This window comes from Onychomys torridus, chromosome X (assembly GCF_903995425.1).
Source record: "Onychomys torridus chromosome X, mOncTor1.1, whole genome shotgun sequence".
NCBI classification, from domain to species: Eukaryota; Metazoa; Chordata; class Mammalia; order Rodentia; family Cricetidae; genus Onychomys; species Onychomys torridus.
This window is the reverse complement of record NC_050466.1, coordinates 22,834,046-22,849,536: the sequence shown is the minus strand read 5'-3', so window position 1 is coordinate 22,849,536 and position 15,491 is coordinate 22,834,046. Positions and strand designations below refer to the sequence as shown.

At 42.2% G+C, this 15,491-nt stretch overlaps 1 protein-coding gene across 5 annotated transcripts in view; it reads right to left on the bottom strand.

The window, feature by feature from the left end:
- The window catches only part of Gria3 (glutamate ionotropic receptor AMPA type subunit 3), a 277,058-nt gene extending 263,828 nt beyond the window's left edge, over window positions 1-13,230 (bottom strand). For 4 of the 5 annotated variants that reach the window (XR_004943712.1, XM_036175083.1, XM_036175084.1 and 1 more), the window contains exons 1-2: window positions 12,353-12,730; window positions 11,032-11,190 (exon numbers count right to left, since the gene is read on the bottom strand). Coding sequence is in view for 4 of the 5 variants with exons in the window: in XM_036175083.1 (XP_036030976.1) it covers window positions 11,032-11,190; window positions 12,353-12,443 (250 nt within the window). In the remaining variant the exon portion in view is untranslated. Of the gene's footprint in view, window positions 1-11,031; window positions 11,191-12,352; window positions 12,731-12,813 lie in introns of those variants that run through there. The other variant, XM_036175082.1, reaches the window with a different exon arrangement.
- Between the last annotated feature and the right edge of the window lie 2,261 nt (window positions 13,231-15,491).

The window sequence follows — 15,491 nt, the reverse complement described above, 5'->3', positions numbered from 1 at the left end:
GTTGAGGATAACTGCTTAAAAAGCAAGTGGCAGTTGGGAACCATGGAGCAGGAGGTTGTTTTTCTCTCTAATGTGCAGTGTGAATTCAGAAGAGAGTATAGTGGTTCCTTCCATTGGTAGAAGGGCCAGAATGTATGATTGAGAAGGCCAGAGGGACTGACAAAGAGATGCATCTTAGCTAGGTTCCAAGTACGTCAAGTGCTGCCATCACTGACATGGGATTCCATATGCCATTCTAGAGAATGGAAACTTTCTGCATGAGACTCATCTTTCCTCATCTCAGCTAGCCTCTGAGTGCATCAAGTGCTGCCCATCACTGATATTCAATTCTATATGCTATCCCAAAGAATGGAAACTTTCTGCTTGAGACTTAGCTTCCCTACCATCCTCATCTCTTCTATGACTTTCCTCTGGTACAGTGCATCTCTTCTAATCAAGAACTGGTTCTGTAGGCACCCAGACATTTATCTCCAATTAACAACAAAGGCTTTGTTTGTTAAATTTCCCATTGGTGATTAAGTATTTGTTGGTTGGCTACACATGTGTCAAAAATTATGATTTTCAACCTAAAAGAAAGAAACTATTGATAGGAATTCTTGGTTAGCTGAATCTTGCCACTAGATGTCTTGTCCCCTCAAGAGCACCAACACACAGCCTACTGTTGGAGCACCTAAACTGACAAGGAACTGAACTTGACTGAGTCCAAGAAAAGGATACCAAATTGTTTACTTATTTACTGTATTTTAATGAGAAACAGTATTTTATATGTGTCCTGTTGTTATTTCTGGTAATGGGGTTATAATGAGAACACATATCCCTTTCACTCTTACTATGGCAGGCTATTACTAGCCTACAAGCAGTGCCTAATGATAGGGCATGACCAAGGTGGCTTATGTTGGTCTGAAACTCCAAAGGAATAAGGATATATGTCCATTTTGGACATTGACTTAAAGACAATAAGCCTCTCTTGAAATATAGGAGAGGACTCACCCTAGGTGATTCTCCAGAGATTCTTAACTGATAGAATGTCTACAACTTGTGGGAAGTATATATGAGAAGCCTAGAAATTTCTACAAAGCAAGCCCTCTTCTGATCTGACAAATATATCTCAATGACCCCATGCCAGAATTCTGTCCTTTCTACACACCTCACCATTTCATGATGGAAGGTTAGATTTGAGGTGACATTTAGCTATGGAAAGAACTGTATAAAGTGTTGTGTATGTAAGATTACTTATACGTGTTAAAGAGACAGATAGTTGAGTTATGATAATATACCTTAATGTTTTGCTAAGAAGAGAGGGAAAATGGGGTTTGTTACACTCTGTGTACAGCTTTTCTCTTTTCTCTCTGCTTTTCTCACTAGTTATAATGGCCAGTTAACAATTTTCTCCAAACCAGTAATTAGCTGCTAAATGGAGTATACCACATATTGTGGCATATATGTCAGGAACATACACACCTTTCTCATCCAGTCATCTTAAGTACTACTGAAGGTATCTTGTTTCTTTCATGGTGGGTTAAAAATGGAATTGGTTGTGCAAATAGGGGTATAGAACATGGAAATCGTCAAAGGCTTTACTATTCCTTATTAAACATGACTGTCTAATGCCCTAGTTACATGATGTGTTTGGCTCTTGTAATCATTTACGATTTCAACTCCATTTGAAATTGAGTAAGTCTCTAGAGGCAGAAAATTCTCTTGGTGCTACCATGTAGCCAGCTGTGTAACCTTGAGCTAGATGCTTATGAATTTTGAATCACTTCTGATTTCTATTTTGTATAAAATTGGGGTGAGAGTGCCTCACTTCTGGAAATGTAACGATTCCTTGAGATATAACATATAAAATTCCTTGGACGATGCTTTTCATGTGGTAGAGCATCAATGACTGGTAGTTATTATTTAAGCTCTGGTTTTAAATTTGTTGATAACAAATGTAGGAAGGAAGACCACAATGAATGCTACAGTAAATGATTACAACATATCCATTTTAATAAATGGACTGACATTTGCCATGACATCTAGTTTATAGCATGGTTAAGGAACCATCATTGGCTAACAAGCAAAGATGAGAAGATGTACTGTAAAAATGAAAAACATTCCCTTGTTTCTACTTACTATCTCAGAGTTGTTGCTTTATTTGCTCCAGGGACTAGGAAGCTAGTCTCTTAGCTTTTCAGCTTGAGAGCCAGATTTGCTAATGATTATATGGGCCTACAGTACTTCAACTGCACAGAGAAACAACTTGTATGAAAGTACTTAGTGGGTGTTTAATGGATTTCAGTCTGAATCTGCATATCTCTGTTTATGGTTCAGGATTATTAAATATATGATACTCAAATTGAGTGAATGTTATTAGTATCACCACAAAGCTTGTTAAATAGTCTTACCATATATTTTCTGATTCATACATGGGGGTATGAACTAGGAATTCATATTTAATAAGCATTTCTAGTGATTCTGATGCAAATGGCCCAATTCAAGACACACTGTTTTAAACTAATCAACAAGTAGCCTTGGACATTGCATGAGATGAAGGGGTAATTGAGGCTCTATAACAGGTTCTGGCTGACTGCAAATGTCAGAAGCCTTTCTCTCCTAAATTTACAATTCACCCACATAGAGAGCACCATATTAGCACCTTTATCCATATACTTACCTTTCTGTGTCGTGATCTCTACCTGTTTCATCCATTGTCTGAACCATTTAGAGCAACAGCAAAGATGGGCTTTTCTTGCAGTAAGTAATTGGCAACAGATCAGCCAACCATGGATAACTGAAAGTGTGTGTGTGTGTGTGTGTGTGTGTGTGTGTTTATGTGTGTGTGTGTGTTTATCATAGCAATGTTTAACAGCTTAAAAAACTACTCACTACCTTCCCTTAGAAACAGATTTTACTTCTGAAAGTTTCCCACAGTAACTACAGAAAATCCTAACATCACAATTATCCATGGCAACAAATAATTGTGCATAGAACAGGCAGCAGGCTCACAACATTAGAAGGGAGTGACTCCATGGGTCCAAAGCCACTAAAATAGTCAAACACAGATAAGATCCTAGTTAATAAAGGGCCAAAGTTTACTTCGGAGGACAAATGTGGAAAAAAATAGATGGTGTATAATTCACTGACCCTTCTTCCATCAAGGTCTCCTACTACCTTCTAAATGCCCATTATCCTTCTTTGTTCAGCTTCCTTTAGCAGATTGGTGTCTTATTCTGGGTCACTTACCTGACCTGGATATCTCCTTCTGAGGAGTCTTCAAGGTAATAGTTGGTAATCTGAATAAATAATTCTGCTTTAAATGTCAGTGGGTAATAATCATTTAGGTCATTCCCTTCCAGATAGTACACTAACATTTTAGTGCAGGGTTCCAATGCAATAACAAAGATAAGTGAATTTATAAGATTTATGACTAAAGGCAGACTATTTGAGTGACAATATCTTGAGGTGGGATTGGATTAGTTTCAGTCTTCAAAGGTCACTGGATACTCTTTTAATGTCTTCCTTGGATCAGTCGTCAGCTAAGATATGTTGGAAAGCAACATCACACTTCTTCCCTCACTTTGAGTATCTTGAAAATTGAGTCAATTTTTCATTCTCTTCTGGAAAAAGGTAGCGTTGTGCTGTACTTTTTGTTTAAAACCCTTTTAAAGAGTAGCCAAACCTCTCAAAAGCTGATGTTACATGCCTTCTTCTAGCATGTCTTGACCCAGAGAAACTAAGTAGAAATAGAGTTGGAGCCACAAACCAACTTTAGATCTCTTGAAGTAGTTTTTAAACATGGCACTTTGGGATGTGGAAGGTAGCTAAGACACTGTCATCCTGACTCATGTGCTACATTCTCTCCCAGCCTGTCCTGTAGCTCACCCTCTACATTCTTACAAAAACCAACTCTAAGTATATGTTCTCAAAGGGCATCTAATCATGCTACCTACCTGGGTGAAATGGACACAAGATTATTGGGAATATGATGGAGACATCTGTGAGTCAGAATAAACCAAATGTAGCTCTTATAGAACTTTGTTTAGTTAGTGAAAGTGTACAAATCTTTATGATAAATTTATGCCTGAAAGAGCTGTTACTTTGGTGAATACAGTCTCCCAGCTTTGGACTCCTCTTTTTGTTCAAAGTGTGATTTAAGGACCATCAGCATTAGTATCACCTGGGAATTTGCTAGAATGAAAAGCCTTGGGCCCATAGCAAACTTTTAAATCAGAGTCTTTAATATGCTCTTCAGGCATATGGTGTACACATGAAAGTTGTCATTTTGCACTGAATTGTGCCACATGGTGAGGGATCATCACCCAAGTGTTTTGTGTGTTATCCATGCTTCTTTGACTTTTGTTGTGTTGAGGATAACTGCTTAAAAAGCAAGTGGCAGTTGGGAACCATGGAGCAGGAGGTTGTTTTTCTCTCTAATGTGCAGTGTGAATTCAGAAGAGAGTATAGTGGTTCCTTCCATTGGTAGAAGGGCCAGAATGTATGATTGAGAAGGCCAGAGGGACTGACAAAGAGATGCATCTTAGCTAGGTTCCAAGTACGTCAAGTGCTGCCATCACTGACATGGGATTCCATATGCCATTCTAGAGAATGGAAACTTTCTGCATGAGACTCATCTTTCCTCATCTCAGCTAGCCTCTGAGTGCATCAAGTGCTGCCCATCACTGATATTCAATTCTATATGCTATCCCAAAGAATGGAAACTTTCTGCTTGAGACTTAGCTTCCCTACCATCCTCATCTCTTCTATGACTTTCCTCTGGTACAGTGCATCTCTTGCTACTGCCCACAAATATTACAACAGCCACTTCAATACAATGGAGCCTTATGTACTTGGCTTCTTCCCAAAACTGTCCCAAAGACTTTCAAGTTGTGCACAGAGGTGCCATCCTTTGCCTGATTAAAAAACAAAAACAAAACCAAAACCAAAACCAAAAACTTCCATAACCAAAGGCAGCTGGCTTTCATTTAGGAATACAAACAATCTGAGCATCATATCCTAAGACCCTCCCATTTGAGTACCTTTCCCTGAAACTGAGATATGATGGTTTTTATAGTCCTAGGTTTTAAAGTCAATACTTTCTATTATATTATTTTAATATTTTCTTCCACTGCTTTAGGCTATATTGCTGTATTCAGGAAAAAAAACTGGTATCCCCAAAGTAGTATATAGTTCTTAAGGAAAATGAACTAAGAACAAGGACTTTGTAATAAAGAAGGAGAAGAAAAAGATTTAGACTCTCGATGTAGGAAATAGTCCCTATGTAAAGTCAGTGTGGATGGGACAGTAATGAGTAGGTGATCAGAGACCAGCCAACAGGCACAAGCTCAACCACCAGAGTAAGAAAGGAAAATAATGGTGATAAATGGAGTACAAATATGAAAAAGACAAACTCTGCCCATATTACTCTTTTGCTAAGCTTTGACTCTTTGGGGAGACAGTGTCCCTAACTCTGTGTTGATTCTAGAGTTTATGCTGAGACTAATTGAAACTCTGTGTCTGGAGCCTGGGTATTTCCTGAGCAGATTTCAGGAGGGAGAGTAGCTTTTGTGCATGTACAGCTTCCTCGTTCTGTCGATGTACACACACCTATTGCTTCCATTGGTTGTTTTAATGGTGCTCTCTCCTGGACAATTCATCGACTTAAACTCAAAAGCACCAAAATACAAAACATGATTAAAAAACTGGGTTTCTTGATCTTCATAGGAGGTAGAAAGTTTTAAAATATATCTGTGGTCCTCATCTAAAAAACCCCAAAGCAAATCATTTGGATAAGGACATTTATTCCTCTGCTCCAAAGTAATGAATTCTAGCTCCTAATTGTCTAGTCATCTCTTAAAATCTTTGTCATCTTTTAATTCTTAAACCAGTTGTATAAATGTGAGAGATCTCTTGTCCAGAAAGGCAGACAAACAATCACATGTCAGCACCTTCGCTTATTTTCAATCTGTCAAAATAGAACAGTCTCTGAGTACCTATAACAATGAAATTTAGCCCGGGGGGGGGGGGGGCGCACACCTTTAATCCCAGCACTTGGGAGGCAGAGCCAGGCAGATCATTATGGGTTTGAGGCCAGCCTGGGCTAAAGAGTGAGATCCAGGAAAGGTGCAAAGTTACACAGAATAACCCTGTCTCGAAAAACCAAAAACCAAAAACCAAAAACCAAAACCAAAACCAAAACCAAACAACAACAACAGTGAAATGTAAAGATATCGCAGGGACCCAAACCATGAAGGCAGCTCCCTCTTTTCTCACTTAATTTCAGGGACTAGGGAGGGAGATGTACAATTAAGAAAACAACCTCCATTGAGGTAAAAGAAAGGTGATAAGGAATACCAGTTTCAATTAGGAGGAAAACAAGTTTAAATTGTAGAAAGAAAAATCATGGCCCATTTTTCAGTAAACACAGATAGAATGACAGAGTAATTCTTTTTCTACTCTTTTCTAAACTCTCCTTTCCCCCCTCCCTTCACTTATTAGGTCAATAGGAAGCTGTCTTGTAATACACTTTGCAGGAAGCTCACCTCTACAGCCTGCTGATTGCCGTCTATTTTTATGGCCCAAATGAACAGCCTCACCTTCCTCCCTCCTCCATTCCAAATCGTAGATTAAGAAAAAGATGATAATAAACCTTGTGAGAAGGTGACTTAAATCTGTGACTGGCACCACTGAGGTGACCTCTTCACACTTCAGTGGGCTAAGCCAGATGGCCAAAAGGACTGAGAAGAGAGTTAAGCCAGTGAGCTTCCTGAGGACTAGCCAGCACAGAGAGCAGAGGAGGCAGGGCAGCAAAGGTGCAAAGATCCTTCAGTGATGGGGGAGGTGGAGCCAGAGAAGATAATGGTTAGGACAGGAGATTCTATTGGAAGGCAAGAGCCTTGATCTCAGCTTCTTCAGCTTGGTTTCTAGGCTTATATGCTAAAGACAAATGCTCAAACAAAGCCAAAACAAAACCCATCCAATTGCAGAGCTTGTGATCAACAGAGACATTTCCTTTCCAAAAGGACCTAAATGGTTAAGTGGCTCTTTCCTGGCAATTAGAGTAATTAGATAATTAGATTGTGACTCTGTGGGTAAGAGATAGAAGCCTGTCTCGGCTAAGTACACTTGGTAGCAAAACACGTCCAGTTACAAAAGGAGCAAGTTCTCAGTTTACAAGTCACTTGTCAAAATTAACAGAAGGAAATTTTGCTGTTGGTCGGTTAGGTTTAGCTGACAAAAGAGATTTTGCAGGGGGCTCCATCAAAGCTTGTACTCCTAAGTCTCACTCTCAGTCCCACCGTCAACGCTGAGCTTCAGTCAACAGATTTTTATTTAAGCCAATGCATTTAGAGCACAATTCTGTGGTGAAGAACCTTTAAGGTTACATTTGCCTTTTCCCTGCTTCTTGCAAACAGTACGTAATCCACGAGCACATTTGTTGGCTGTAAAGGTGTACAACAGCAATTTTTGCAATGACAGTGCGGAGCGGGAATATGAGATCTGTGTGCTAATGAGCTGACACTGCAGAGGCTGGGGCGGTGTAGTGTGGAGTGCACTCCAAGTGCACAGCAGCAAGACACAGGAGGGGACTTCAAGGGAATCAGCGGTATTTCCTGAGGAACCAGGACAGCAAAGTCATACCATGGAACCCAGCAGCCTCCTGATATTTCCATACCCTTCTAAGCCAGACAATGATCAGATAGGTTTGTTTTTTCCCCTAAATGCTTAGATCTGTAACTTGAAAAATGTGTGTGCATTGTTTTTCATATGTACTAATAATGTGTGTGCCTGTGTATGTTTACGGCGTACATGCTGAAACCAATTTAGTTACACCACCATTCTCTCTGCATTTGCCCAGCTAAACTGAAAAGTAAGGCAGTGAACTCTATTAATTCCTATGAAATGGGAGCATGTGCTCTAAATCAGATGGGTCTGTCTGAGAAACTTCAATTCTCTTCTGAGCTAAGATCCCAACTGAACCACCTTTCAAAGCCAGGGAGACTTTTATTGGCCTCTTAAGTCACAGAATGAAGTTAGAGTCTGTCTTAAGCAAACCTCTTGAGGCTTGTGCAAAAAAGCTTGCTTGCTAGTAGAGTCTTTAAATAGCTGGTGCCTCAGATTCATTGTAAGAATGACTTCTGAATCCATTGTATGGAGCAAGGTGACAATGCAGAGGGGAAGCAGAGGTCAGGGGCATGGACAGAAGGCATTACTGCTTGTTTACCCCTCATATTTCTGTTTACCTGCATACCTGTGCCCTAGAAAATACATGCTTGCCTTGTGATTGAAGATCCAGAAAAGATCATGAGATGAGATCAACTCTAGCTCTAAAGAAACCTAAAACCAGTAAGTCTGCAGGACAACAAGCAAAGTTCTTTATTTTTTGCCAGCCCAGTTCCACAATTAACTAGACAGGAGGAGTAGATGAGCAGATTTGGACTCATGTGAGGTTTCCCCTAGATTTCCTCAGCTAGGAAGGCCGGAGGATATTGCTGGAGTTGCCTGTTTCCTCTGTACAATTAGGTAATCACTTAGAATAATTGGATCTGCAGTTATTTGCTTGCTTCAAGTACTGTTCGAACTGTATGCTTGTATTTGACATATATGATTCGTGCTCCCACAAGAAAAAGAACAATCAAGGCCACAGGGGAGTCAATAGACATATCTATGGTTTCTCTGCCCCTTGGATCATTGTTTTCAGAAGCTATGGTTGGACTATGTCACACTAAGACACCAAGCAGCAGCTGCCAAGAGATAGCTTTGAGATCTGACTCCCATTCAACAATTGTGACTTCCAGACAATTGTGACTGTTTCAGGGACCACAGAAGATGGCAGCTTTTCTCCTCTGTCTTCTGAGCTAGCTGTAAAGTTGGAGAGTGCAACAGGCAGCTAGGTACACATCACTGATTTCTAGCTAATTCTCCCATGTGTAGTGTGTGGTTGTGCATGCAAATGTGAATATTTGACATAACCAAAGAGATAGGTTGTTTTTGGTTGTTTGTCTTGTTGCCTACTAAGTCTAACCCCTTCTCTCACACTCTCAAATGTGTAACCATAACCTAGCCTTGTACGTAAGAGTGCTGTGTGTTAAAGTTGAGATTTTTATCAGTTGCTTTTCCTTCTCTCCATCATTGTTCCTTTATTGTTCTGAAAGGTAAGGAATTAAGATAATTCAGCACCAATATGGATGACTTATTGCCTGTTTATGAACCTGAGATTTTTCTCGTGGCAAACTTCATTTCCTGACCGTTGTTTGGGTATAGTTCTGATAGCCATTGGCTGGTGAGTGTCAGTTTGATCATAAGAACAGGACCCAAGGCTTTGGAAATCCATCATTCCTGAGAAGCCAAATAGATCTTTTAGCTCAGTGTTCATCAGTGGAAAGAGAGTAAAGGGAGATGAAATACTATTATTTGTCATTAGTGATAATATACCCCGTTAGTTTCATGTATTTGGTTTTAAATTTGTTCTAATTGATATTTAGGAAACTGCATTTGAGATTCAGTCTCTCGAGGTGATCAGAGTGCAGTAGGATTAAGAAGCAGATATGCCTTGTAAATGATGGAGAGAGACTGGGGATTACAGAAATAAGACACAAAGTATAGCCAGACATTTTGTAACTTTCACACTTAACTAAAATGATTACATTTCTTTTTTGTCAGTATTATAAAACCAAAGAATGTCAAATACAGAGTGTCTCAGAACATGTTCATAAAGGCACCTTCAGCTAATTTTTTTCTTAAGGCTGGTGATTGTCAGATGTTTTCGAAAGTCCTTCTTTACTTCCCCTACCCTTCAGCGTAAGTCTTTAAATTCAAAGAAAATGTGCTCTTGCATACCTGTTTAAGGATTGCTAGGGATTACATATCTTTTGAGATGGAAGGATTTGAAGAAAGTCATATACAAAGTTAAACTCGCCAAGATGCAAATACCATTTATCAAAATGGAATGAAACTTCAGACTTCAAACTGCACCATCCAAGGAAATAAGACATACTTTATGTTAATTGGCTTCATTTGGGAGAAACTTTTAGTGAAATAAAGCTTAGATGAAGAACTTGGTGTTTCTTACAAAACATTCCCTTCAAGTTAAACAAAAATCCAGACAAGCTAGTAGTCATTTTGGTTCCTGTCACTTCCCAGTTAAAATCTCCCCTTTGCAAAGAGAAAATCATTGGTACCACTATGGATTTCAGAAATGACTTTGGGGCTGACAAAATCCCCTTTTAGTATTCAGTGTTCCTGCTTCAAGCCTCTCTCCACAAGCAACCTTTTGCTCTAAATTAAGAACCGTGTTGTCCTTAACAATTGTGTGTGTGTGTGTGTGTGTGTGTGTGTGTGTGTGTGTGTGTGCTTGCGCGTATGCGTGCACTCCTGAGCTGGCACAGACAGGATTGGTTTTCCAAAAATTCACCTGAGAACTGTCTTCCCTTTTCCTTTCAGGCTGCCAAGCATTCGACACTTGCAATCAGTTTGTAGTCTTATCAGTTCCTATCAGAGCTCTCTGGGAGGACAGAAAGAGGCCAGGGAATCCAGCCTGATCCATGGCTCAAGGTCACTTGTTTGCAGGGTTCTCATATGTGTTCCTATGTGTGAGGCAATCATCAACCCCAGCTAGTTCTTACCACCAGACACAGCTTTAACACTTAAGTATTGGATGCCCTGCATTGACTCAATCAAGGAGCTGCTGTTGCTTCTTTTTTAAATCCCATTTGAAATTTCCCTGAACAACCAGGCTATTTTCTTTCTTTCTTTCTTTTCCCCCAACAGAAAAGGGTGCGGGGGAGGGAACACCAGTTTAGCAGAGAGGAAAGTGAAAGTTTTGCATCAAACATAATTCATCACAGAGTTTTGCCCACTGCTTTCAGCCCTGCAGCAGGGTCCTTCAAGGTTGATTTATGCAACATGAACCTAGGATTGACTATGGCCTCAGTCTGCTTATTGAGGCAATCACCCCTCAGCACACATACACGCAGACCCCCAAGCATCACAAACAAAATGCAAATGAGGTCCTCTCAGGTCCCAAAGGGAGGCAAGCAGATTACTTACAAGCATTAGTCACAGAAAAACTGTTGGAGGAATCCAAGTGGTCGACGTGGTAATTCAAATGGAAGGGCTTCTCAGTGGTGTTCTGGTTGGTGTTGTATAACTGCACGGCAAAACGGAAAGCACTATGCTCCTGCACCGTGTTTCTCATGAAAAGTCCACCTAGGAGCAAAGGCAATCAAGATTTGGCTAGTGTCCCCCCACTTCAGGATGAGTTAGAAAGTAGCAAGCATTAGATTCCAGGCCCCTCAGTGTTACTGAGCGGCTCAACTGAGGACTGATTTTTCAACCTGTGTGTCTTTCAATACTTATAAACTCTGATTTCCACTGTGAAAAACCTGGATTTTCTACACCAAGCAAGCTAAAGAGAAAGGAGAAAGGGGGTGGGGGGGGGGCTGGTGTAGGTAGGATGAAGGAACTGAAAGTGGGACTTGGTTCTTTCTTAAGCTAGAACCTGCCCCCCAAACCCTGACTCCAGCCCCACCCCCACCCTTATCCCCACAGCTGGTTCTCTTTTCCTCCTGGGGTTCAGGGTTAGGGTGGGAAGAAAAACAGTTTCATTCCCATTGCTGGCCCAACCCATTCCCCATGAGCCACCTTCCCCCATGACAATACAAGGGGTTAGTTCAATAAAAGCAACAATTCTAACTTCTCTACTTGTAAATACAGGCAGAGGCGGGGAGAACTCCCTTCCGGCTAACTGGAGCTGGTCTCCAGACAGACACAGCAGCAATTCATGAATCCCTAGTCTGCGTGACTTCCCTGCTTGCCCGACTCCTTGTGTCACCCCCACTTCCTACCCCATCCTCCATCCAGCTACTTCCTTGGTCTGGGGGATTCAAAGTGCGTTCCATCTCCTCTAACACTATCCTGTCTCACTGGAGCCAGAGACGCGGGACAAGGCGACCTGGGCCCAGGTTATACGTCCTGGCGCGGCCAGACAGGCAGTATCACCCTGGGACAACTTCCAGCGGCTGCAAGCATGCTGTGGCAAAGTCCAGAACAGCGAGCTGAAAAGCCACGACTCTTAGCCTCTTGCAGCATCCCAACCTCCAGCTTGACTCCCTTGCTCCTTGGTCAGCTCAGAAAACCTGGCCACCCACCCGCATTAGCCCCAGGAGACCCCCTCTTTCATCTCGGATGCTCCCCATACTAGTCAGCTCCTTGCGGCTCAGGTCCCCAAGATCTCTCTGCTCAGTCCCCCCATCTCTAGTCACCGTCCCCAAGCATGCAGGACAAGGACCGGATAGCCCCAGCCTCATTAGGGCAGTGGGTTTCAGATGCAGAAGAGCCTGGGCCCCCTGGCTGGCTCTGGAAAGCTTACCTATGCTGATGGTGTTGGGGAATCCTCCGTGAGAATGACCCAAAAGCCCCAGGACTAAAAGGAAGACCGCCCGGAGCATGCTTTGCCCCATTTTCTTCTGCCTGGCCGTGCTACGCCTAAAACGAAGCTGACAAGAGCATGGGCGCAACTCGGGAGTCGTCAAAATAATAATAGAAAAAGAAAAAGAATTCGCCGGCTCTTACACCCCCTCCCCTCAACTTGCTCTCGCTCGCTCACTCTTCCTTTCCACCCCACACTAATCCTCCTCCTCCGCCGCCTCCTCCTCTTCTCTTCTCTCCCTCTCTCTTCCTCTCTCTCTCTTCTCTCTCTCTCTCTCTCTCTCTCTCTCTCTCTCTCTCTCTCTCTCTCTCTCTCTCTCTCTCCCCTCCCTCCCTCTCTCCTCTCTTCCTCTACCCCCCCTCCCAGGATCTCTCACACCCCCTTCCCACCACCCTCCCCACCTCACTTCTGTCTTCACACCAATCTGGAAGGCGGGTTCACTGGCTGCAAGCTGGGTTCCCCAAAGCGATTTCTGAGAGAGAGAGAGAGAGAGAGAGAGAGAGAGAGAGAGAGAGAGAGAGAGAGAGACAGAGACAGAGACAGAGACACAGAGACAGAGACACAGAGACAGAGACAGACAGAGACAGATACACAGAAACACAGAGAGACAGAGACAGACAGAGAGAATGAAAACCGGAGTGAAAACAAAACAGTGGAAAACAAAAACAAAAAATAGGCAAGAGATAGAGATAAAGAAATAAGAAAGAAATTATAAAGAAAACCAAATGGCTCCCCCGCCCCCGAAGATGGTGAATCTAAAGAGGGGGTAAGAAGAAAAGAGCTAAAAGCCTCAAAGGCTCAGCTCTGGTGAATTGGGTTCTTCCAATTGGGCCGGTAGGGGGATATTGATCAAAGTTGATCTGACGTGGAATTAAAGCCGCACACCGCTTAGCTCCACTGCAAACTGCAGCTCTGGACTGCAAAGCCTAGGCGCTGGCGTTTGTCAACACGGGAGATGGGATCAACAAAAATACACCAGTCCTCACGTGGACCGGACTTTCACGCTGCAACCAGTTTCCTCTTTTTAAAAAGCTGCATTGTCTCTACATTTGTACCTGTGTCTTAAAGATGAGGGGTCTTGAGGGGCGGTTAGTGGTTACTCTTGAGTCTTTGTGAAGAGACTCGGAAAAGCAGTTCCCATCACAATGCGCCCTAAGATGCTGCGCATGCCTGGTCTCTGCCGCTCAGCTTTTACAGCAGAGAGAGATCCTAGGGCAAGTGAACAATCCCCACCCGCATTCCCCTGTTCCCGCAGCTTTGGGAGGTGTGTCCCTCCCCTACCCAAGTGCTGAGGCAGGTTGGCCAGTTGCGGGGGCTGTGACTGCTGAACGCTTTGGAGGGTATAGGAAAATAGTATGAGTATGGAGGTGGACGCTAAAAGGTTAACGAAAAGGACGCTCAATCCTGCAGACCAAGGAGAGAAGTGTGGGAGTGAGCTGGGATGGGGGTGGGGATTGAAAGTTGGGGTTGGAGGAAACTGTCCCTAACTGCTTCTGCTTTGCTCCCTTAACATTGACTTTAGATGTATAGGCTGTTCCCTCCGCTATGGAGTGCAGACCCCAGAGATTACCATTCTCCCCATACTCTACTTCCTTTTTCCAAGCAATGAGGAGAAAACAACCTAGGAACTCCTCCAGTTCAACCTGGGTCTTGACGAGGAGTAATCTCCTTCACAGCATTTTGTGTCTGATCCTCTTGCCCTACATTCTTCTTCATAGCCTCAGTCCCCTATTGGGACCAAAAAAAAAAAAAGTATCTCTGTCACAACCTTCATTCCTACCCTATAGCTAATCTGTAAAATCCAGAGTTTTCTCTTCCCTACATCTTCTGTTTTCCATTTCTTATCTTCTGGTCTGAGTGGAGAAAATGAGACTTTACGCCAGAGTAAAGCAAACTAATATACACGGGCCAGGGATGAGGAACAGGGGACCTACACTAATTACTCCAGGTCTTTGACTTTAGCTATATGTAGAATGGAGCCGAGAATAAATGGCCTCAAAACCCTGTGGCGACAAGAGAAGTAGTTCTCAGTTCTTCTCACATTCCTGACAATTTTGACAATGCCATCTTTCACACAAGTCCTCTGTCTCCATTTTGACAGTCCATTATTGGAGTGAAGGAGAAGACTCTTTCTTCCAGTAGAAGGAACATTAGAGGAATAGAGTGAGCAGATACAAGGTTGACTACCCCTTGACAAATAGGGAGAGTGCCACAGTATCATTGGGGATCATAAGACCCAGGATATGGGTCCAGGTTAAAATCTAACTTCTATCACACATAGGTAGTATGTGACCTTGACCAACTTTAGGAGTCTACATCCTAGTGTTTTTGTCTTCAAAACAGGAATATTACTTTTTCTTTCTCTGTAAAGCTATTGTAAGAATTAAGTAAAATAATAGATACAAAAGCATCTAATTTACTATCTGACTCACAGAAGAATCAATGTTAATTTCCAAACTCCCTTCTCTCTAATCTTGCAAATTGCTCCCCTTCTCCCACCACCCCTCACTACAACCTCAGACTGCTTCAACGTTTTTACCAATGTTGCATGTCAAAATCTTCCCACATTAGCACCTTGGGAGTCCCTGAAGATTAGATGGAATCTGTACTAATGTTTTAATGGCAGACAATGACAATTTAATGTTAAAATGTCAGACATTCTTTGTCCTTTTTTAAAAAAAAGATGAAATAGATGATGTCTTAGTAGGAAGTTTGAATGCCATGACCCAAAGGAATAACTCCAATGAGTAGGTTTCAGTTTTAAATTCAGGTGGGTGGATATATACTTCATGTTGGGGGATGGTGTGTGTGTTTCACCACACTTCACTTCACTCCTGAAATCAGCTGGGTCACTATGTATGCTTGGCCATCTATGAGCAATGGTGGAAGAAAAGATTTTTGGCCATCTCCACTGTCATTTGACCTAAAGAGTACTGCGAGTAGTTCAGGAACAAAAGATGAGAGGAAGGAGAACCTTTCAGTGCCTCTGCACCAGCAAATCTAGCTTCCATCACCGTCATCACCCTGTATGTTGCCCATCTCTTCTCTTTTCATTTCTCCTTTCCCCCTTTCTCATCTT